The 24983-nt window shown below is 30.4% G+C and overlaps 2 protein-coding genes across 11 annotated transcripts in view; one reads left to right on the forward strand and one right to left on the reverse strand.

Annotated features, from left to right (window-relative positions):
- The first annotated feature begins 1332 nt into the window (after nucleotides 1-1332).
- Nucleotides 1333-24983, forward strand: part of LOC129912571 (JNK-interacting protein 3) — a 42284-nt gene continuing 18633 nt past the window's right edge. For 5 of the 9 annotated variants that reach the window (XR_008771856.1, XM_055990878.1, XM_055990874.1 and 2 more), the window contains exons 1-4: nucleotides 1333-2217; nucleotides 21335-21355; nucleotides 24507-24743; nucleotides 24812-24967. Coding sequence is in view for 6 of the 9 variants with exons in the window: in XM_055990878.1 (XP_055846853.1) it covers nucleotides 2125-2217; nucleotides 21335-21355; nucleotides 24507-24743; nucleotides 24812-24967 (507 nt within the window). In the remaining 3 variants the exon portion in view is untranslated. The remainder of the gene's footprint in view (nucleotides 2218-21334; nucleotides 21356-24506; nucleotides 24744-24811; nucleotides 24968-24983) is intronic. The other 4 variants (XR_008771857.1, XR_008771858.1, XM_055990876.1 and 1 more) reach the window with 1 other exon arrangement.
- On the reverse strand, nucleotides 11395-14064 carry LOC129912580 (cytochrome P450 4d8-like). Of its 2 annotated transcripts, none has more exons than XM_055990889.1 (6): nucleotides 13339-14064; nucleotides 12894-13295; nucleotides 12762-12831; nucleotides 12493-12692; nucleotides 12066-12431; nucleotides 11395-11999 (listed from the first exon to the last, which is right to left on the reverse strand). In XM_055990889.1, the coding sequence occupies exons 1-6, from the start codon at nucleotides 13496-13498 to the stop codon at nucleotides 11662-11664; spliced, it is 1536 nt and encodes a 511-aa protein (XP_055846864.1). In that variant the 5' UTR covers nucleotides 13499-14064; the 3' UTR covers nucleotides 11395-11661. The 2 variants fall into 2 exon arrangements, with proteins under 2 accessions (XP_055846864.1, XP_055846865.1); XM_055990890.1 differs by having other exon boundaries at nucleotides 11396-11999; nucleotides 12894-13280; nucleotides 13339-14037.

A 24983-nucleotide genomic window follows, 5' to 3' on the forward strand; every position in this document is an offset into this window, starting at 1 on the left:
TACCAGGCTTTAAGCCTTAAAGCCTGGTACGCTGCTCGCGCTAAATTTTAGCCGAGATAAAATTCCCATACAAGTTATCGATAACTTGTATGGGATCTATTTTATCTCGGCTAAAAATTTTCGATAATTAGTATGGGAGCTAAAATTTAGCGCGAGCTGCGTACCAGGCTTAATGCGTTGATTTAAGAAATGTAAAAGTATTAATACAAAGTACTACCTCAACCTATTACTCATCTTGAAAAATTGAAAATGTACGAAATTGGTTGTTTGTTTTGTACGTTTTATATTTGTATTTTGTTGGCAGCTGGTGAACTATTAATTAGTGTTCGAAGACTGAATTAAAAATTTCTTTTTGATCGTAATAAAGTGGGATTTAATCGATAAAAATAAAAAAAAGTATGTGAAGTTGAGAATTTCTTACATTTTCATACTAGAATATTTAACTTTATATATTTTCAGCAGGGTTTTGTTAAAAAAAAAAATAATTAATTGAATACAAGAAAAACCATTTTTGAGGATAATTTTGTTTTAGGGAGTTTTATTCAAAGTAGTGCCAAAAGAAAGTCCCATTTAACACATTTTAGCCCAATTCGCACAGCGAAAAAATAAATTTGATCCCTTTTTTTAACCAAACGTCAAAACTTAATCGTGGTAGAAAATTTAACCAACATTTTAACGTAATTCACACACGGCCTAAAACTGTTTCAAATCTAGATCGAATTTGAATCCACTCCCTCAGTCCAAGAGAGATTCAAAATTGCAAAATAAATTCCTGGGAGAAAATATATACACCAACGGCAATTAATTTTTTTCTAAGATTCACAATTATCTGGAACTTCCAGAGTAAAAATTGAGTTATCGTCTATGTGCCTGGCTACACAGTGATTTTTCAATCGATTGAAAAATCACTGTTGTGCCCAATCACGTTCAATCGATTGAAAAATCACTGTTGTGCCCACTCAAGTTCCACTTTTAAATTTTCTAGGAACAAACGTCAAAAAGAAGAAAAATTTGGCAATAGAACTGTACTGCCCTCAGAAAATTCAGTTCCCTTCGTGAGCATCTTCCCCCTTCACTCCTCATCCCTCTTGCCTACAAACTCACTGCTTAGGCGATTGAAAAATCACCGTGTAGCCAGGCACTATAATATCAAATTATTAAATAAAAACAATCGATAAAAAACAATTTACTCATCTCTATCAACCCTATCAAATACAACAACCATTTCGCCTCATTTCGAACAAACCCCATTTTGAAATTCACCACATCAAATGTCATTTTTCGACAGACGTCAAATGAAAAAAAAAAACTTCGTCACTTTTCACACTTCACCATATTTTTCTCTCAGCAGTGTGTGTACTTTTTTCTTGTTTCGTTTTTCTTCTGCGCTGTCGTCGTGTGTTTCGTGCGAAAAAGTTGCTTGTGAAAAGCAAAATTTTCTTTCCCAAAATAATCCACACAAATTCCTTAAATTCAATTAAAAATATTAACCCAAAAAGAAACAAGAATAAAAACCCCTTTAATCATTGGGACAAGTTCTATCTCAATGGCATTTTGCAAAAATGCCACAGAAATGAAAAAATAAAAAATTTTCTTTCAGAAGAAAAGAAAAAAAAAAAAAAAAAAAAATACATCATCTAACGTGTATGTGCGCTGTGTCGTCAACGTCGTCGCTGTCGTCGTCGTTGTTGTTGGTCGTTTCGTTTTTTTTTTTGTCTATTTGTATGTGCAAGTGTCATGTCGTAGTGAAAAATATTTTTGATTTTATTTTATTTTTTTCTTGATGAAAAATTAAAATAGAAGAAAATTTATGCCAAAAAAAGAAAATATTTTCCGTGTGTAATGTGCAACCAAGCGAACGAGAAGACGAATTTTCCATTTTAATTGTTCAGGCATAACAAAAAAACACATAAAAAGCCAACAAATTTCCAATAAGCAAAAAAGCAAAAAAAAAAAGCGAGGGCGGAGGTGGAAAAACATACGTAACACACAAAGGAACTCCATCCTCCTCACCAAAACAACGACAACGAAGAAAAAGAAGAGGAAAACACAATTTGTGTCCTTGTGCTCCTGCGGCATATTATTAGATTCATATATCACTCAAAAGCAGCTTATTCTATCAAAATGGACAACGACGGCGGCATGAGTCGCGGTCCTCAGCCTGGCGCTGAGATTGTCTATGGCACAGAGGATAATAATATGGTCATGTCGGAGAAGGTAATGGTCATCATTTCTCTCAACTCACCCACTGACTCATTTTTTGTACTTTTTTTTCATATTTTTTGTATTTGTTTTAACATTGGACAATGTAAAAGATTGACATTTCAGGGTCTTTGCTATTTGCTTCATTTGTTACCCCTTTCGTAGTCTCGAACGCCTTCTCTCCTCGTCATTCATTTACCTTGCGATTTAACTTGATCTATTCATTAACTGGTTTGTCCCAAAAATGGTAAACAGCGGAAACTTTGTTTGAGACATGTTTTGGATTTGTAATAAGACATCCATAAAAAAAAATAACATTGAGGATTACGATTTTAACCAACAAAAATAACTTCAATTTGTCGTGTGTAGGGTTTTTTTTTTTTGATTCTGATGTAAAAAATCAATATTTCTTTTACTTCCTTCTGCATGCTTTGGTGTCTGGTCGCTGCTGTGCTGCAGGGCTGAATTTAAAGCTGTGGGGTTCCCGGGGCTACAAAAAAGTGGAGGCCTCCTTTCATCTAATTTGTTTACAAAATAAAATTAACATTTGTTTTTGATACAATTTTGAATTTATTGGGAATAAAAAAATAAACTGCACGACTGGGTAGCACTAACTTGCTCTTAGAGTGGAATAATTCAGAGTCGTTACTCGAGTAAAAATTTTACTCAAGTTAACATTTGCTTTTGCGTTTGGCCCACTTCAGCTACTGGTTAGGTTAAGAAAACCTAAGGGTTTCTTTACTTTTAGCTTATGAATTCCAACTGAGGAAATTTTGAAGTAAATGCTTAGGCAAACAATCAGAAAATACTACTACGCTTGAGAAAAAATGTTACTTCAGTAAGGACATTCCGCTCTTAGAGTTGAAATTGCTTAAATTTTTAAGACTTTTTATATAGAAAATTGGGAAATGCAGGTACTATATAGTAGGCATGGTATAAAAAGAGAAGGTATGATCATTAGAAAAAACTCTGTATCGAGAACTGTTGCTTTTGACTTTGCCAAATGCCAAACGTCAAAACCTTATTACCCCATTTTGTAATAATTTTGTCTTTTTATACCATGTATAGTAGGGTGGAGTGAAAAAAAAGTTGTCTTATTTTTTGTTCTACATAGCCAGGATGGGTGCCATTTGGAACTTAAATAACAGGAAAAAAGTTTCAGGTCGATCAAAGAAGTTTTACAAGTCACTTGAAAAAAATGAAAACACCATAAAGGTTAATTTATGGAATTTTTTGAGTTTTTATTGTTTTACTCAGTTTTTTTGATTCGAAAAACATGTACATTAGGGTGGGTCAAGAAAATCGAAATTCTTTTTTTTGATTTGGTACTCCGAAAAATCGATTGCTAGACACCTCTAGAATATACACACCAAATATGAGCTCTTTATATTAAGGGGAAGGTCCTCCGCTTTGCAATTTTCCATTTTTACATCAAGCTTCTACTAAAAAAAAATAATTTTTTTATTAATTGACTTTTTAGCAAATTTCTTTACAGATGCTTGTAGGAAATTGAACGCTTTACAAAAAATGCCTAATACACTTTTTTCGTTTATCTAACCGTTGAATAGATATTTGAGGTCCAAAAATCGAAAAAATCTTTAAAAATTCGTTTTTTGTTCTTAACTTTGTAACAAATAGAAAAATTATAAAAATCAAACGCGCAAGACATATTCTTGTTGGAAATTGATTGCTTCACAAAAAAGGTCTTGTTAACTTTTTTCATTAATCTAACCATTCTAAAGATATTCGAGGTCAAAGTTAAAAGAAATTATGAAAACATTTTATATTTTTAAAAATTTTCCAGTTTACTGAAAATTCATTATTTTCAATTTAGCAAGACGGATTCTTGTAGGGGTTTAAACGTTCTACAAACAATTCCTTGGCATCAAATTGATTGCTTTAACCGTTTAGAAGATATTCGTATCCAAATCGCAATGCATACGGGTCATAAGAAAACTATTTAAATCAGTGGGCATTGGTTTGGATACGAATATCTTCTAAACCATTAAAGCAATCAATTTGATTCCAAGAAATTTTTTGTAGAACGTTTAAGCCCCTACAAGAATATATCTTGCTAATTTGAAAATAATGAAGTTTCAGTGAACTGGAAATTTTTTAAAAATATAAAATGTTTTTATATTTTTTTTTTAACTTTGACCTCGAATATCTTTAGAATGGTTAGATTAATGAAAAAAGTTGACAAGACCTTTTTTGTGAAGCAATAAATTTCCAACAAGAATATATCTTGCGCGTTTGATTTTTATAATTTTTCAATTTGTTACAAAATTAAGAACAAAAAACGAATTTTTAAAGATTTTTTCGATTTTTGGACCTCAAATATCTATTCAACGGTTAGATAAACGAAAAAAGTGTATAAGGCGTTTTTTGTAGAGCGTTCAATTTCCTACAAGAATCTGAAAAGAAATTTGCTAAAAAGTCAATTAATAAAAAAATTATTTTTTTTTTAGTAGAAGCTTGATGTAAAAATGGAAAATTGCAAAGCGGAGGACCTTCCCCTTAATATAAAGAACTCATATTTGATGTGTATATTCTAGAGGTGTCTAGCAATCGATTTTTCGGAGTACCAAATCAAAAAAAAGAATTTCGATTTTTTTTTGACCCACCCTAATGTACATTATTATTTATTGTTCAATTTTCATTTAAAAATTGCGATTTTATTGACTTAAGGCCCTTTCTGCAAGAATCCATGAGCGGCGAGCACCCCCAACCCCCATAATCCAGCCACGTAAAAACAAAAAATAAAGAAATTTCTTAGACAAAAAAAGTTTTGGTTTTTTGTTAATTTCTCGAAAATGACAAAATGTTTTTGGATGCGGTTTTCTGTTTTTGTTTAAAAACAAATAAGAGCATCGAATTTTAAAAATCTAAGTAGTACTTAGTTACATAAAATTTTGAAAAAAATTAGTTTGAATTTTTTTTTTTTTCAAAATTTTGATTTCGAAAATTAATTTTTCAAAAACTGTGCCAGAAAATGGCCATATTAAAAACTTTTGTCAAAGACGAGGTTTTTGGCTTTACAAAAAGGTAAAGCACGTTATTGTAAGTGTAACCGTTGGTTTTTAATATTTTTTTGTTGCAAATTAAATATTTTTTTTTTTTTTAAATTGCCCCTCCCCACTAAACGAAGGGGAATAGGCCCTCCTCCCATACGAATTTTTTCTTGTCTCGACCGAACCTACACGCTCTAACTTTTTGGAACATTGCTCCCTCTCTTTTGGAAATTGCTCCCAGTACATTACTTCCAAAAAGCATGTAAATTTTCAAGGGCGTTGTGAACCCTCAAGATATTTTTTGATTGGGCTGAGATTTGGTATGCTCTTTTTTGATGACTAATGGCACCCGTCCCTGGTATGTAGAAGAAAAAAAAAAAAAAAAAAAGTGCAGTTTCACTCCACTCTAATGTATAGTAGGTAGGTACCTACAAAAGAAAAACAAAATTCGTTTTTTTTAAATAAAACAAAATCTGCAATCAAATTGCCCTCCAAAACAAGTATGCAGTTTTATTTGATATATTAAGATGCATTTTTAGAATTTAATTTTCAAATTCTTAGAGACGTTAAAAAAAAATAAATAAAAATAAATCTTCGCTTTCAAGGCAAAGTGGCATAAGTCGAAATTTGTCATTTTTGAGTTTATATATATGTTTTATATTGTTTTTTGTTTTTTTTTTTGTATATGCTAGAATAAGCGTATTTTTTGTATCATTTTTGTTATTTAATAAATAAAATTGAGCTAAATTATAAATATTTTTAGTTTTGTCTTTTAATAACGTCAACGTGCAAAGCAGCACTTTTTCCATAGAGTCGGAAAAAAACAATGCCGAAAATAGTTCTATTTTTTCGAAAAACGGCATAACTTCAAACTATTTTTTTTTAAATATTGTTTTTTCTATAAAACTTAGTATACCATCTCATAGCAAAAAAAATACATTTTTTCAGTGTATATAACTTTTGAAATTTGTTTTTTATTGACAACGAAAATCATATTTTAATGATTCAAAAAACTTTAAATTCTCTCCAGAAAATTAGCAAATTCCGACCTATGTATGTCACTATGCCGTGAGAGCGACGAAATGATTTTTTGGAAAAAAGTTTTAAAATAAAATTGGTATGTCATTTTGTAGTACAACATCTAAAACCAAAATTTCAAGAAAAATTCAATGTCCGTTTTCGAAAATTTGAATTTTCAAAAAAAAATTTTTTTTTTTTTTAAATCCAAAAATTATTTTTTTCAAAATTTTATTTTGAATTTCTATTTAAATTATATAATTTTGTTAAAATTTAATTAGTAGAAAATCAGACTTGAAAAAACAGTTCTATTGGAATGGCAGGTACCGTTAATAATGATATTCCAAAGAAAAAAAAATTCATAAAAACTTAGACCTTGTAAAAACTAACATTTGAATATTTTTAACAAAATCGTTGGAGCCGTTTTCGAGAAATTAAACTTTTCCTTCTTTGGTCAAAAAAAAAAAAAAAATAATTCCAAAAATATCTCTGGAGAGTCTCCAAAAGATGCTACATACCAATTCTCAATCGGTCCATCCGTTTAGGCTGTAGCTCCTTATACAGATAGACAGAAAGACTGATAGACAGACGGACTTCCGGGACCCACTTTTTCAGCATTCTCTATTTTTTAGGAGAGATTAATTACAGATTTCGGCTCAAAGTAACCCCAAAGCCAAGGTCACTTTGTGACACAATTTAGGGCCATTTTTTTCACTATTGCTCAACTTGAAGCAAACTCTCGAGTTTGCCAACTTGAGAGTTGACTATAACTCGAGAGTTGAAACGCAAGTTGTAATTTCTTTTTATTCTCAAATTATTTTCTCAACTCTCCAGTTGAAGATCTAAAGTTGTCCAACTTCAAGTTTGAAAAATATCCCTGGGATATTTATGAAATATGGAACAAAAACTGTCATTTATTTAAATTAAAATTTGAATCTGTCATATCGATAGCATATTTGTATTCTATTTTGTGTTTAAATTGTGTTAAATTGTGAAAAAAAAAATATCAAATTATTATGACGGAAAAAAATATTAAACAAAATTTTTCTCGTAAAATTTCTAGTTTCCTAGCCAATTTCTACTTTTTCCAAGAGTTGAGGAATCTAAAGTTTATCAATTCTCGAGTTTAGAATCAAAAGTTGAAAACGTAAACTTGGACTGAATAAAACCGAATTCGGAAGTTCTAGATAAAATTCCTCAAGTTATGTTTAACTTCGAGTGCCATTCCAGGTTTAACCTGGAATTTTTGCGAAATATAAAGATAGTTTTTGAATAGCTAATACCTACTTTGAGAATAAACGCTCATACTAAATTTTTTCCTTTACGTTAAGGGCGAATTATAACAAAATCTGGGACAAAGTCACCCCACTTTTACGGTATCCGTTCAAATACATTATATTATAGACAAGATTTTTTAGAGTATTTGAATTTTTTGGATTTGAAATATAATTTTCTTCATCTGAAACGTTTTAACATTTTTTTTTTGTTTTGAATTTTTGGGTATTGATTGAAAATTTCAATATTAGCTGTGTTCCTTTGGCCTTAAGTTTCTTCTGCTAAGTACTTCTGGTTGTATTCAACTCCATTTCTTCTATAGCAAAAATGTCTTTGAATGGATTCGGAAGTACTAAAAAGTACTTTGCTGAGCCCAAAAGAACACAGCCATTGTAAACTAAATTGGACTGTTCTTAAACGAAATGCATTATTTTGGACAAACCAGTAAAATTGATTTTATTTCAAAGAGTCCACAAAAAAAAAACAAATTTTCTTAACACATTGTTCTTCCTCTTGATTGACAATTACTACATAATGGTGCGTTTTTGGTGTTCAAATTCTCTAAATATGTTGTTTTTTGCCTTTGAAGAAAGAAATTTACATTATTTTCTCATAGGTTTTTTGTTTGCTTTTGTGGGGCCCCTATTTTGTGTGAGGCCAGGGCTTTAGCCCCGGCTGCCCTCCCCTTACTCCGGCCCTGCTGTGCTGGCTTGGCATATCTAATTGTCGTTGTAACATTCGTTTTGAGAAGAAACTCGGGAGTTTTTATGGTTTTTGAATTCCATAAAACCATGCAACTGATGATAAATATAAGGTTGTCGACACTCGCGACGACGTAGAGTTGTTGTTGTTGTTGTTGCTAATTTAAGCCAGCATAATCATTCTTTCCCGATTTGGTTCGAATGAATCGAATGAAGGGGGATGAATCATTTCTCATATGAGTCTTCCGTTTGACTTGACTCTATAGAGAGATAGACAAATATTTTATCATTCCTAGAAGTTCAAGACAATTCTCGCTTATTTAAGTGTTAAGTTGGAATGAGATAAGGTTGCTTATCTATTTGAGAGTCTGTCTGTCCTCTTCTGGACACAGATCGGATGTAGAATTGTGAAGTATTTTTTTATTTTATTTTGTATGTTTCATTGTATGAAATCAATAACAAATTTAATTGCTCATCAGGGTGGCGAGTACACGAGAACAACACGAGTGTTTGTTTTTTGATAAGAATACTTCTTTGAGCTCACATAATTGGGTGCGAATATGATCATGACGAAAATGTATTACCTATTTTTTTTTTGTTTTGTTTTGTTTTGTACTTTTAATTTTTTTTATTTATGCGGTTATGTAATTTTTATTTAAATTATCTTATCTGGTTTTTTGTGTGATATGCTTATGAAGTAATGAATCGATCTGACAGCCTACTGAATTATTTGCCCACTTTGGTTCTGTTTCTTGCAAATAGAATTTATTTCCAATTAAAACTGGATTGTGATTCAACACCTAAACGTTAAAGTTAATGCCATTTCGCATCTCTTGTTATATACAAATAATATTTAACATGGCTGAGGTACTATATAATTGCGGGGTTCACATTTACATATGGGGTTAACGTCGATTTTGAGGTGTGTTTTTTTGGCTAAGCAGCAAAAGTCAAATCAAACTACGGATAGAATTCTCGGTGGGAGTCTGTTTGCTGTGAAAATTAGAAATCTACCAACTTAAAAGTTGCTAATACGTTTTGTTTTTAATTTGTTTCTACTGCAAATAGCTTTACCAAACAAAAAGGTTTAATTTAAACGGTTAACTTATTGTTAACTGATCCATAAGCAGCCTGAGACTGGACATATTTTTATATTTTCCTAGGGTTTCTCATTTTGCCCATTTAATATTTTCGGTAATGTTCCTATGTGACTGAACAAAATTTTAAGATTTCAAGACAGTGTTTTCCAATAATTCTATTCAATACTTGATATTATCTCCTCTATGGCTTATGACAACTGGGAGTCTACAATTCATTCCACAAATTAAGTTTTTAAGATCAGTTTTGAGCTGATCAAGATTACTTGAAGGTGAATTTCGGTCGGAAATGCGTTCCTACAGCATTTCTCAAGCACGTTCTATTGAATACAAATGCAAATTTCTGGGTTGTAAATCCAAAGTTGTTATACCATTGTCTTGAGGATATTTTAAAAACAAAAGCACTATATACCTATGAGCTCCTGCATTATCGTACTCGAGGATATCAGTCACGTATCTTTGGGCATTTAACTAGGTCTAGAAAAGCTCACTAGCCCCGTACGTGTTGTAAAGCAGATTCTAACCACAGGAAAATGTACGAACCACCTTTAAACTTTTTTCAGGTTGCCAGATATATTTCAGCAAATCTTTGCCCTTATCATTAAAAAAATCTTTGGTCTGATCATAAAAATAATGATCAGATGGTTCAAATTTGGATTTAAATTTCGCGGTTTTAATGGAAAAATTCATCAGAAAACAAATTTAAAAAGGTGAATATCGCCATGACGTCTGTCGGTGTGTGCATCTGTATGTTCTGTACATATTTCAGTAGCCTTAGCGGGTAGACGTATTTTTTAAAACTTTGGGAAAGTGATCTGATATAATGAACCACAAAATTCCCCAAATGATTTTTTTTTTTTTGAAGCACTCCAGTTTTATCGCCGCAACTAGTATCACTGTGTGTGTATCGCAACAGATACTCGGGCGGAGACGTGCCACGTTTTTTTAGAATTATGTAACTGATTACTAAGAAATATGGCAAATTTCATTACACCCCAGTAAACTCTCCAGATTGTAACCTTTTTCAGAAATTAGGTAAAATTTATACTGTTCTTTTTTTACAATTTTTTTATTAGAACATGTTATTTTGAACAAAAATTATATTAAAGTTCAATTCCAATGAGGTATTTTTTTTCGAAATCGGTTGAAAATTGTATCAGAGCAAAATTTTAAACGATATCAAACCAATGGGGAAGTATAGAAATTTCGATTAAAATTGGGTCTTGAACGAAAATTTATATTATTCATAAACAAAACTCAAAAACAAACAAAAATACCCTCGTGTACCAGCAGAGTTCAACATACAACTGAGCAAGTTATACGTACGCGTACGTATTTGTTCAAAATATTATTCTTTTGTCTTTAAATGGCTATGTGCTGCAATGTTTATGAATGAAATAACTAAAAGTCTATTTTCTTTGTTTGTTTTGCTTACTTATCCAAGGTTATGAAGTAAGTGAAAAGGAAATCTAATTATCAACCTTATAAGCCAATAAAATCTAACAAGTCAATGAAACAATAAAAAACAAAAGAAACAAAAAATAAACACTTTGGTAAATTAAATCAGGTTTAGTTTTGAAATTTCAATGGCCACAATTACTTGAATTTTCCATTTTATTATTCAGCACATTAGTGCAAATTTGAATATTTATTAAGAATCTATCTATTTTATGTTTTGTTTCTAGAAGATTGAACAAAAAATTATTTCTTTCCTTCATTTCTAGAGATTTAAATTTCTTTTATTTTCCAATTGATTTACAAGGAAAGTGGTTTAAGCTCATTCTATGTTATAAGACATGCAAAACTTGGTGGTTAAATTTTTATTTTTAGCTCAAGCGTTGGCGCTTTTTTTAACTGTTTCTTCTAACTGGGATAGAGCAATTTGAATAAGTAAATCGGCAACAAGAATTTATAATAATCATTTAAAATACAACAAGACTTCAAGGTCAAGTAATAATCAAGATCAAATTATGTATTGAAATCCCTTGGGTCCATTTTTAAAGCACAGATGTAAGTGCAAATTGTCAACCCACTGTTAATACCTTCTCATATATTGTTAGGAGAGATTCAAAAACCAGTATGGATTCGATGCAAAAAAATTAAACATAAAATTTATTCAAGCGTTTGTACTGTAACAAAGTTTGAAAAAACTGTTAAAAACATATTTTATTATTAACTATTTGAGTTTACACATGAAATAAAGCACAATATAACAGGGAAGATTTGTGCTACACTTACTATATTAATTTTACTGGTATTAGCATTTAAAGATTTTGCATTGAAATCGAATTTTAACATCTAGAAACAAACAAAAGTATATCTACCGATCTAACTGCTCTTTATAATATTTTTATCGTGTTAGGATTTTCTATGCTCCAAACCCATTTGGAATCCGTTATCTGATCTTAGAACAAGATTCATGCGTGGCTTAACGTCCTCTCCTAGAGGTAGTAATTTGAATTTTTGTACAATCTTCATAATAACACACTTCATCTCAAGCATAGCAAATTTCTGTCCAATACAATTTCTCGGTCCAGCACTAAATGGTATAAACGAAAAGGAACTAGCACGATCTGATGACTCTAGCAGATGACGTTCCGGTCGAAATTCCTCTGGATCAGGAAATAAATCAGCATCATGTCCCATTAACCAAATGCCAAGTAATATTTCACTTCCTGCTGGAAGGACTCCTCCATCTTAATAAATTAAATATATATATATTAAATTTATTCCAAAAATCTATGCTTAATTTTGAATCTTACCATAGCTCATATCTTGCAATAGTTCTCTTGCAATCACTGGCACCGGTGGATAAAGTCTCAAAGTTTCCTTTATTACACCTTCAGTATATTTCAATTCCTGCAAGACTCGATAGCTAATGCAATTATCTTCCTCTTTGTCCAGAATTTCACATATCTCTTCATAAAGCTTTTCTTGAACATTTGAATGTCGAGCAATTTGTGAGAGGGCGAAACTTATAGCCGAAGTTGTTGTATCGTGACCTTCAAACATAAATGTATCAACTTCTTCTCGTATGTCTTCATTTGTAAGAGGTTTTCCTTCGCATGTTGATTGAAGTAGTACATCTAATAGAGCCATTCGTTCTTTTGACTCTACACCTTCATTTGCTTGAGGAAAAATATTTCGTTAAGAAAAATATTCTTATTGCGAATTCAATTTTACACTTACAAATATGATTTCCATTTTCTTGATTCTGCAATTCATCTTTTAGTGCCTTTCGATGCTCTTCAATGACTTTTATTGTAAAACTATGCATAGTTTTGATACATTCAATTTGTCGACGTTTGATTTTAGGACAGACTATACTAAATATAGTGTCATTTGCAATAGGAACGTTTAGAAACCGCAAAGACATGATCTGAGTGATGCTAAAAGTGTAATAGACAAAATACATCTCAAGTTTCGTTTTCTATAATGTCACTTTTGCCATAACTTACTCATTTACAGCTCGAGTGTATTCATTTGTTGGATCACTCTGTGCATTGATCTTTGTACCCATCGCAGTCTCTGGCAAATTGGTGGTTTGAAATTTGTAAGTCAATCATTGAAATATGTAAATCATCACCCACCTGTTATGATATCCAAGGCTGCCAATCCAATATACGGATGAACATCAAATTCTTTACCAGTTTGGCAGTGCTTTTCAAGTTGTTTCACCAAAACATCACTTTGTTGATCGAATACCTCTACAAACCGCTCGAGAATTTGAAAATGAAAAGTTGGTGTAATGATTTTCCGCCGGGCAAACCATTTACGTCCATCGCTCATTAGTAACCCAGTTCCAAGCCATGGTCGGAGTAAATTATACAAATGATGTTTTTTAATGTGTGTCTGGCTGCTTAGCAGAACCTCTGCCACTTTTGGATCACCGATAGCTATGATCAAGCGATTGAATATCCAAATTCGATAAACTTTTCCCCATATCTTTCGAAAATGTATTATTTGCTTGAAAAAGTCTTTCAAAAATTTTACTTTTATTTTTTTTAAGAAGAAAATCTCGAGTTTTGAACTTACTTTGTGGTGAAAGACAAAATAATTTATGAACACTTCCAACTAAAACAAATGGATAAGGTCCATTTAGATTAGCCACGAGTTGATTTTTATGTTTATTAAGGAAATATTGAGCAATAGTTAGAACAATGAGGAATGCAAAAATGCACAACCACAGCACCATAATGTTGGGCTAGCTACTTGTTCGATGGCACCTTTCGTTATGGCTGAATGTTGGAAATATCAATTCCAGAGAGCCGATGAGAGCTTTGATAATCTTTATAATTTATTTATAACTCGACCAAAAAAAAAATATAACAAAAAAATAATAATCGCTTCAGGTTTCAAAAAGTATGCAAATATACTGCACTTACATTACATACATAAATGCTGACATTCAAAGATTATTATTGGTTATCATTTAAATACTTTTTATGGTATTTTATGAAAATGTTCATTTTCTTATTGTTTTTCAAATTTTGTAGGAAAGATAACGGCATTGATAGTTTGTAATAAATAAAAAATCTTAAGTGAGTGCAAGTTGTGTGTAAGGAAAATGGGTGATTATTTCTATAGAAAAGTCTAAAGGTTATTTGTTTAAGTGAAATAAGTCTGTACACTATGATTGAATGCACTTTGAAGACTATATTTTTCACTTCTGTTTTGCTAAGCTTATTCCGGGCATGTGTTCTATATAGAAATAATATTCAATAAAATGTGAAAAAAGCCGGGTTGATAATAAATTGAGGTGTTTAGAAATAAAGAGGATTAAGCGATTTTTTTTTGTTTGAAAAATGAAGGTTACACGTGTTTGTTCTTATTTTTAATCCTATAGTTTTTAATATTGATCATCGGTTAATTAGGGATTAGTTTTAAATGTTATCACTTTACATTGTATTTAAATATTCAATTGACAAATTCGTTTTTTAACTGAACTTGATAAAATAACTGAAAATAGAGTGTTTCTTTTACAAATCAATGAAATGAAAATAAAAGTTCTATTGTAGGATTACAGGAGTTTTGGATTTGCAGTTCATTGAAGTGTTAAGTATTTAAAATAATTAATTTTGTTTCCCAGTGGTGAATTTGCCGCGAAGGGAGCTTTTTACAATAATTTAAAAATTAAGAGTGAAAATGAGGGGATATGAAAAATGTCATGCCGTTCTTTAAACAGTTGATGTAGTATATATACCTCTGGGAATAATTGTTCTTTGCAAATATTTGAAATTACGTGAGAGACTAAAGCTGTTCACCATTTTAAAATGTCAATACATTTAGCCCATCGAATTTTTTGGATGGGCTTTATAATTTATTCCCTATTTTCTTGTAATTTATATGCATTAAGGAAGTTTCACTCATTTTTTTATTGCTTGGCTCTACATTCTTTAATAGTTAGGTAAAGTTTTTGAAATTTAAAAATTGGTTTTAAAATTTTTTTTAAATATTTGTCGAATTATATTGGAAAAACTTCGGAAACTTTTATGATTTGGACGAAAAATACTAATTTTGGAAAAAATAACAGTCCCAAAAATTTCAATAAAAACTTTTTGTTAGAAAAGATGATGAAAAGTTTGGTATTTCTTCGTCACTCTCAATTTGTTCATCTTGCTGCGTGGTTACACAAAAATTGGTCTCCACACAGCAAAAAAGCATTTGGTGGGGTCATTATTTATTGATAAATTCATTTTTTAAGAACTACATATATCTACAAAGTTCTAAACAAATTAAATACATCAGGTAAAAATTTGCTTGTGTAAAGTGGGTAAGCATTTTATGAGGAATAAGACCCGATTTCAAAAGCTTTCTGGAAATTTTTAAAGCAATTGAAAATGTGCACCCAATAATGGGCAAACGGTACTCAGCATTGATCATCATAGTTTAAGACCTGGTCATACAATGACTTTCCCTCATGGAGTCCCGCGCTTAATTTTGTGAATGTTGTGACCAACATGTCGCCGCTGTTAAAGAAAACCGGCATAACTCAAAAATCTTTTCTTCAGAAAAGCAGATTTGTCAATTTTCCATAGGTACTATTTTCATAAAATGAAGAAAAAGAATCAGCTGTGTGATAGGATGCTAATCCTTTAAATTTATACTGAGTTTACAAAAATGAAGAATGTATTGTTTGCAGTATACCGGCATTAATAACTAAAAAAAGGATTTTTGAGTTATGCCGGTTTTCTTTTTTTTTTTCTATTTTAATCAAAATCGTTAGAGCCGTTTTTGAAAAAAAAATAACTTTTCTATTTCCGTTATATGACAGGTACCGTTACTTTTGGTCCTAAAAAAATTTCAATTTGTCCTCTTGGTAATCACCCAAAACTGTTAATTACCAAGTTTGAAGAAAATCACAGACAGACAGACAGGCAGATAGAATTGCCGGACCCACTTTTTTGGCATTCTCCATCATCGTAATGTCAAGTAAAATTGTTATCTCGAGTTCGATTTTTTTCCGAATCCTAAACCTGCCCTATAGTTACGGTGACCATCCGTCCCGGTTTACCCGGGACTGTCCCGTATTTCTACAGCTTGTCCCGGGTTTTTATTTAAGAAACCCGGGACGTATAAGTGTCCCGTATTTTGTAATTTGTCCCGTGATTGTCCCGTATTTGGACATTCTCTGTATTCAATTCAAATTCTTTTGTATTCAATATTTTAAATACTTTGTACGGAAAACAAGAAAACAGTGGCTGGAATTTAAAAATTTTTCTAAGGTAAGAATTTCGTTACCTAAGCTGCGTATTGTGCAACGAAAAGCAAAATTTTGTGCTGGTTTTGTATGAAAATTTTCGTTTCGCCTCTAGACTAGGCTAGTCTTATTTAAATGTTCGTCAATTATTTAGTTCCAGCTTCTGTTTGTCAGGTTGCTACACCAGGTAAAATGTTTTCGAATAAAGAACAACACATGGAAGAGTAAAGAACCCATTTAAGTTTCAAAACTTTTAAGGACATGTCAAAAGCTGTGTTAAAGATCATACATTTTCAAAATCATTTAAAATAAAATTAAAATGTTAAAAAACAGCTGTCCCGATTCTGATTAAAAAAAATATTTTTTTAGAAGTTATTAACAGACATTATTATTAAACCATTTTTTTGATCTCTGATTTCGTAAACGACTTAAATGATTTCAACAAAAACGCTCCCATAAAATCATTTGGGAAATCTTGATATCAAAATAAAGAAAAATTATGAAAACTCATTTAAAAAAATTTATTTTTTTTTTTTTGAAAAATCAATATTTTCGAAACGATCCACTGTCCCGGGTTTCGCTTCCAGAAATATGGGCACCGTACCTATAGTACCTATGTATATCGCAAGTAAAAAATGGGGGTTATAAAATTGAAATTTGTTAAAATTTAGCTTAGGCACGTCCATTCCGATTAAAGATGCAAAAATGTGCATTTTACCAATGTTACCATTGGTATGAAATTTGCCAAGAACTCTTTTCATTATAGATTTTACTTATAAACTAAACATTCATGCCAAATTTTTACATTGTACTATAATTTGCAACTGCAACAAGGTTATGGTTTCATAATTTTTTTTTTTAAACGATTAAAAATGTAGGCATAGTATTACTTAATCGTTTTTTTTAATTCCTTTTGTTCTTATTTCTTTTTTGTGAACCTTTTTACTCAATAAACTGTTTCCTTATTTTAACTTATTTTGTTTAATAAATATTTACCTTTTTTTTAACGAAAAATACAAATTTATTTTATTCACCTCGTGGTTTTGTGAATTTTTTTTAATTTACATAAAATGTAAATAAACTACTCGAGCGTAAAAGCGAACCTGTTACGGGGCAAAACAAAAAAAAATGAATTAAATTTGACCTTCATTTTCAAAAATAAACTCATTCAATAAAATAGTCAGTCAATGATGTCATCTCATTATCACCATGTCTAGTCTCATTTATCTTACAAAATATAAACAAAAATTAAAATAAAGCAAAGCATTGAAATAAAGTAGGAAGGAAATATAGTGAGGTGAATTTTGACCTGCTGCTCATTTTAGTCTCACTCAATTAGGAAGTGAAAGTAATTTTAAATCCGCAAACCTCTTTTTCTAGCTTATTGCTGCTCTTCAAACTCATAAATCTTAATTATCAAGATGAAGTTTTGTGATAAATTAATGAAAATGAAATTTTAATGTTGGTGCAATAAAGACTATGTTGCATCGAATTAAAAGGGCTTTTGTATTATGTGGCTTATGTCGTTTTCTTTCACTCCAATGAGAGTACCCTTTTAGTACTTATTTTTGCACTTTTGAAGGTTTTGTGTTCTTTGACGCCACAAAAGTGTAAAAAAAAAATTACTCCGGAGTAATTTTAGTACTACGGAGTACCCCGGATTTACTCCACATTTTTAGTCAGATTTACACCGATTTGCACACGCACTTGCACACACACTTATGAATTTGAAGTTTGACATTTTAAAATTTTGTTTGAAAATTGAAAATGCAAAAAGTTTTTCTTTCAAACTCTTTTGTTATTAACAAAAAACAACCATTATGAATATATTTTCTACTGTATTATATTCCGCCAGATATATTTCTTCCATTTTTGCGTTAATTCTTCACTTTTTCCAAAATGAAATTGAAAACCGAATAAAAAAAAATTTCCGCCAGTGTTCTTCATCAATAAAAAAAAATCCTGTGCCATATAACCGAAAATTCCCTTTTTTTTCTGCGTTGATGGGATATTTTTATTTTACAATTATAAAATCAAACTAAGGGTGTGTGTCAATTAGGCTGAAAAAAAACGATCAGAAGCATAATGAAAAATATACCAAAAGTAAAACTAAGTCCGCTTCTACACGAAGACGCAAAGCGCGAGACGCACATAAGAGCAAAGGAAATAAAGTTCGAAAAAAAGGGAAGGAAGATTTTCTACCGTGAGTCTCCGGTAAAAAAATTTGTGACTCTTTTTGACGTTTCTCTTTGATCTTGTTCTTTTTTTTTTGCTGTTCTGCTTTATTTCGTCGGTTGCGGAATCTGCTTCGTTGGTTGTGTATTATTTGCGAGTTGTTTTTTTTTGTATATTTTGGTGTTTTTTTTTTTTGTAATTAAAATACATAGTTGTTTTTTTTGTATATTTTGGTGTTTTTTTTTTTTTGTAATTAAAATACATAGTCTGTTTCTACACGAAGACGTAGACGCACAAGATGCACATAAGAGCAAAGGAGAAATCGATTTTTCTCTCTCTCTTGTTCTTATGTGCATCTCGTGCGTCTACGTCTTCCTGTAGAAGTCGTCATACGAAAACAAGAACAAAATAAAACCAAAGAAAATAACTGTCAAATTTGCGTCTTCAAAAAAAATAATACGTGTAGAAGCGCGTGAACCACCGAAACGAAAATCAAAAGGAAATTGGAAGGTGATTTCTGCGCCTTCCGTCTTCGTGTATTATGTTTCATATGTTATTAATATTAATTTTTCTTTTCAATTCATAAAATGTTTTCCCTAGGCCTGTTATTACTATTTTCTTCAAGGAAATTATCCATTTTTGCCTTGTCACACACACAATTACATAAAAAAAAAATTACTCTCATTATGTTCTTTCACTCCAGAAAAAGGAGTACAAATTTAGAGTACTCCTTAATAGAGTGAAAGAAAACGACATTAGACTAGCTCAGTGCCGTCATTAAATCACATTATTTTATGTAATACAATACAACAACAAAAAGTGAAGGCAATTAGAAAAAAAAAAAAAAACAAAACAAACGTTCACCTATGGATCTTGTGAAGTTGGTAATAATTTTGTCTGACCCATTAATCTACTGAACGCTAAAATATAATTACGGTTATTATTATAATACAAAACAGGAATATTTTTAGATGTAAACCTGTTTGGTTAACATACATTAAAGTACTTGTTATAATTAGTTAGATTTGATAAAGAAAATAATTTTGCTTTGTGGTAGAGACTTGAGAAGTGTGCAAAAGCAATTAAACTTCTTGTTGAGTAACAAGAAAATTGGACACATTTTTAACTCTTTTTGTATTCAAAGTCTTATTCTTCTAATAACTCATAATGGTATAGTTTTGGGTTCAAAGAAATAATTTTAATACAAGTTTAGGTGTATAGATGGATATCATGCACACTTATGTTTCTTGAGCATTTTACCAAGCATGATTCTTTTTGGTGCAAGAAAATTCTGCAACTATGGTTGATAGTCATATCGGCACTTAAATTATAGTTTTTTGCAGAAAAGAAAAACACGAGATTAGAGGGGCGACGTTTTTCTAAGGGGTTGTAAGTAAATGAGTCGCAACCGTTCTTTATACGGGGACAAGTTGAAATTCTCAACCCACGAGAGTTCTCTTAAGGTAAAACAGAGGAATCTACGCTGTATTTCTTCGATTTGTTTAATGTCTTCCTAAATGACTTCCTTGTTGCCGTCTGTTAGAAAATTCATCATTTTTTTAAAATATTGATCTTCGTTTCCAAGTTACTATTAATAGAGCTTAATATTGGCTTGTCGTTTGGCAGAAAACCAAAAGTTGTTAATGTCATCGTTAATAATGATTTTTCAAAAAAAAAAAACACTTTATTACAAAATAAAAATCATGTATTACTGAGTACATCATATTTCGACACTTGAAATTTTTCACATTCCCTCAAAATTTCATATTCCGTCAAAATGAAATGTTTTCACATTTCAACGATTTTTTACTCTGTAAAAATACAACGGTGAAATAATGTTGTATTTTGAGATTCAGTCCTTAAAATTTACACCCACTTTGGTGCTGAGGTGAAAAAAACAAGTACTCCTCTGTTTAGAAATGTAAAGAAATCTGAAATTGACCGAAAATTTACTGAGTAAAAAATCGTTGAAATGTATAAACATTGAAAAATGTTGAGGGTCTATGAAAAATTTCAAGTGTCGAAATATGATGTACTCAGTAACACCTACAACCTCTGCTAGGTCACTTCCAAAGTAATTAACATGATTTTTATTTTGTAACACAGTGTAGGTAATCATTTTTATCAAAATAACGAAACCGACTTCCATGGATCAAAACTTTGTTTAATGGTTTTTCTCATAGTTTCTATAGCCAACGGAATGAAATTTAAATGGAACCACACTGTACTAGCTTCCCAATACAAACAAAATTATCAAAATTTATTCACTCAGTCCAAAATTATAAGGTAACAAAACTGAAAAAAAAAAAACAAATTTTTGGAAGCCAGTAAAAACTTTCATCAGCAATAAATAGCCTTGTTTCAAGATGCATACTACTTATTTTTGTATCAAAATTGTAGCGACATTTTTGGAATGGTATACGTCAGGAACCGTTTTTTTCTAAAAAAACAAATTCAAAGAGCCCTTTTGGTCGGGGCCAAAAACCGTGTTCCAGGATAAATTGCCCTATCCTTTTAGGTCCGTATTGAAGCATCCGATGCAACATGAAAACAACTGAATTTAATTCAGAGTTGAAAAAAAAACGAAATCTTACATGTTTTTACTTTGCAAACCATTTGGAAGAACTATAGGATGAAAAAGGACACATTAAAAATAAAGAAGACAAATTATAAAGCATCTTCTTGTAGACACAAACGCATCAGGTGCATTCGTATATTAAATGCGTTGATTTTGGTTCTTGTCGTCATAATATGAAATATGATTTTATATAGATAAGCTTTCCTTCGATATAAATACATACATTTTATTTCTGTTGATTCTATTAGCCAATCATTTTTTCTTATTGCCCCTTAGTTAAAGAAATCAAATTTTGTATCCTAGACAACTTGAAAATAAAAGCAAGTTCTTTCTTGCGACCTTGACCTGTGTTTCTTTTTAACATATTTAATGTAATTTAAAAATCCATAAAAGTTTTATTTTTGTACTTCCATATTCCTATTTTTTATTTTTATTTTCCTAAAAAAACCTTTTAAATTTTCTTTTAAAAAACCTTTTAAATTTTTTCCTAACAAAATCTTTTAATTTTCTTTATTTTATTATTTTTTCTAAATTTTCCTTTTTTAATTTTGTTTTGTTTTTTTATTTTTTTATTTCAGAATGAACAGGTTGTGAGCATCGTGAGTGTTTTAATTTAAATGTCTCATTCGTCTCAGTGTTTGTGTTTGTTAAAATCTTAAATTAAATTTAAGTTTTGTAAAAAAAAAAATTATCATAAAATACGTTTGAATGTCTTCTGCCTTGTAAATTGGTTTGTTCTGTCTTGTGTGTGTTTCTGTTCATACAATTTCTTAATTCTTCTAATATTGTTTTCGTTTGTCTTGCAATTAAAACAGTTACTTTTTTAATATATAATAAAATGATTATAACATTTCAATATTTTCATTATCACTACTGTAAAGAAAATAAAAAACTTATCATCTTTCATTAAACTTGACACACATTAACATTGACCTTGATTCTTAGGGCAACAATTTCTTGCTCCTGATTTTTTTTTTTTTTATTTTCACTCTGTCATCTACTACCTACTCTTACTCACTTGGTTTTGTTACAAAACAAAAATAAATAAAAACGAAATGATTATAAAACAATTTTCTTTATTGTTTGTTTTATGTGAGATAGATACAGCGAGATGCAAAGATGGGGTAGGGTGAATTTTATTTTTTTTTTTTACTTTTAATTTGCAATTAGCACTATACATATTGTGAGATGTTATGGTGAAAGATTGCGAATGGGAACTCTTGTTGGAAGTGTTGTTTACTTTCAACACTTCTATGTGTCCCTCTATGAACGCACTTGAATGCATGGCAAAAGTTGTATACATTTTCAAGGTTGTTCCACTTGTATCATATTCATACGTTCAAATATTGTAAATAAAATATAAAACCAAAATAAATTGCCTATTGTTTTGTTTTTATGATATTTATGTACATTTTTATTTTTAATCTTTGTAAAAACAGAAATAATTATTTGGAAACAAAAAAAACCTTTTTAAATATTAATTTGTAATTAAATATTAAGCTATGGGTAATCACACCCAGGTTCACCATTAATAGGAAAACAATGAAAATCAAAGTTTAAGAAATTAAGAGCCGAAATAATAGTCGTTACTCAAGTTGAGATTTTTCTCAACTTAAGCATTCCCTGAAGTAATGTCATTATTCGCAGCAAGAATAGAGCGATCCACTCAAGTAAATGCTTAAGTTGAGAAAAATCTTAACTTGAGTAACGACTATGAATTCGGCTCTTTTTTCATTAATTATTTCGTATTAGTATATTTTTTACATACATAAATACCTCAATTTTAAAATTTCACAAAACTAGTTTTTGGGTAAAAAAAATGGAAAAAAGTCATAAAAGCAAGCATTATTTCTTAGATGTTAGATTCAACTGTTTTGCCGCTGGAGGCGCTTTTTGTCCAAAATTGCTTAAAAACTCGAGTCAATTATTATGATGTCTACTTAGATTCTGACCCTAATTTATTATTTATTTATTTAGTACTTAAGTGTTTGAAATTGTTTAAATACTTTTTTCATACAATTACAAAATTATGTCAAGCCTGTTACATTTTTGAGTTATTATAAAAACACAGGTTTCTGTAAATTTTCTTAAAATATATGCTTACTGCAAATGTAATAAAATCTTTTTTCATATTAAACACGGAATCAACACAATATGGATTCTGAAAATTTCTATTTAGCGCTCCAAATCGGAAATCTCCAGAATAATTCTTTTTCTCGAGATTTTATATGTATCCCTCGAATTTTTAATTGAAGAATATCTTTTGGCAAAAAAATCCAGATTCCAGAGTCATCTGATTCTGTGATAAGCTCAATGAAAAAACTTTTCACAATTTAAATTTAATTGTGATAAGTTTATCATTTCTGTTTATCATAGAATCGCAATAGGGGAGCAGGGGGCTATTCTGGTTGTGATAAGATCTATTTTATGATTAATTTATCATAGAATCGGAATAGGGGCCCAGGAAAGTAAACAAAGAATAATAAGTTTTGCAAATCATATTCTTTCGATGCTTTTTAAGTTTCAAATCGATTCAAAACTCAAATTCCGTTATTATTATCGTTGCTGATCCGTTTAATTGATCGCTATAAACGACCTATCACATTGGTGATAAACATTTTTGATTTCTTATCAACTCCTTTCAATTACATAAAAATAAAAGAAATTTCATTCAAAATCATAAATTCTGAATTTGGATGAAACCCTCTACTAATAGTGGAAACCTATTACATTAATTAACTACTGTGCTTAGTGTTTCATCTGTATGATAATATTTATGAATTAGTTCCGAATGTTCTGAAAAAATACTTGCGAAGTTTTCAATTTGTTATACAGATCTGAGAGCAAAGCCTAAAACCCGTTGTTTTTGCTTCTTTACTTAAATAAAACCTTAATTTATCAGTTGAGAATTAATACATATTCTTTCATTATTTTATGAAACTAAACATAATGCACTTTTTTGAGCTATGAATATTGAGGTTATAAGATATTTGGGATAACCACATCCAAGATTTGTAAATGTTCATATTTTTTTAACATAGTCCTAGAACACTTGGGAATACACACATGTTCGTTCAATTTGCTTATGAAAGGTAAACAAACCGTAAAAGTATTCATTAATAAAAGTGGATTTTTCCTATACAAAATTACATAATACATATTTCTCATTCACGTTATGTTTATATTTTATAAGACTAACCACTAACATACATAAATTGTTATCATTTTTTTTTTATAATAATCTCTTCAAAAGGCTTGATCTAATTTCAATGAAATGTAAAAAAAAAATTGAAAAACTTTGTATTTTATCTTATGTAGACATGGTTTTTTAACTTTTGTATGATATCGTCCTCTTCCATCAAGCAAACGCTAACATATTTAACCTCTATTAACACTCTTTTGCTCTCATACCTTACAACCAAGATGTACACACGGAAGTGTATTAAATGAGTTCATCGTCTACCCACATCAGCCATTAGTTCATCATCGACACAAATAACATTCATTCAATATAGAGGAACCTTACATTTTCATCCCATCCCTTTGCTAACTTAACCCATATTTTCCTTATACAACATAAATTCCCATTTGAGAAATAAACAACCCACTCATGTCATGATAAGAAAACGAAGGAAGACCACAAAAATACATTTTGTACATTGTCAATTTTTTTTCTTCTTCTATTTCTCTATATTTATCTGTCTGACCAACAACTTTGACTGGAACAAAATATATAAAAAAAAAACATAGGTACAACAATTAGCCAGTAGTATCTATCAGGAATTCGAGCGTATGATCAATCGTTACGACGAGGATGTCGTAAAGAATTTAATGCCACTTTTGGTAAATGTCTTAGAGTGCTTAGATGCATCGTACAGAATTAATCAGGAGCAAGATGTCGAGGTGGAATTACTTCGAGAAGATAATGAACAGCTAGTCACACAATATGAAAGGGAGAAGAGTGCACGAAAACAATCAGAGCAAAAGGTATGTTATATATATTTTATTTATAGATGTGTGGAATTTTATGTGATTGAACATTTTTATCCTTTCAGCTCTTGGAAGCCGAAGATTTGGCAGAAGCAGAAAATAAAGAATTAGCAAGTAGATTAGAGTCATTAGAAAGTATTGTAAGAATGTTAGAGTTGAAGCACAAGAATAGTTTGGAACATTCTAGTCGATTGGAAGAACGAGAAGCTGATCTTAAAAAAGTAAGTTATTTATATA

The sequence above is a fragment of the Episyrphus balteatus genome, chromosome 2, assembly GCF_945859705.1.
Source record: "Episyrphus balteatus chromosome 2, idEpiBalt1.1, whole genome shotgun sequence".
NCBI lineage: Eukaryota > Metazoa > Arthropoda > Insecta > Diptera > Syrphidae > Episyrphus > Episyrphus balteatus.

What these genes read in the sequence shown, in the direction of transcription:
- LOC129912580 (XM_055990889.1), bottom strand. Translation starts at nt 13,498, where the DNA reads ATGGTGCTGTGGTTGTGCATTTTTGCATTCCTCATTGTTCTAACTATT. An exon ending in ATTTTGTCTTTCACCACAAA is followed by an intron (nt 13,296 to 13,338) that starts GTAAGTTCAAAA and finishes AAAAAATAAAAG; the next exon opens with TAAAATTTTTGAAAGACTTT. An exon ending in AGCCTTGGATATCATAACAG is followed by an intron (nt 12,832 to 12,893) that starts GTGGGTGATGAT and finishes CCAATTTGCCAG; the next exon opens with AGACTGCGATGGGTACAAAG.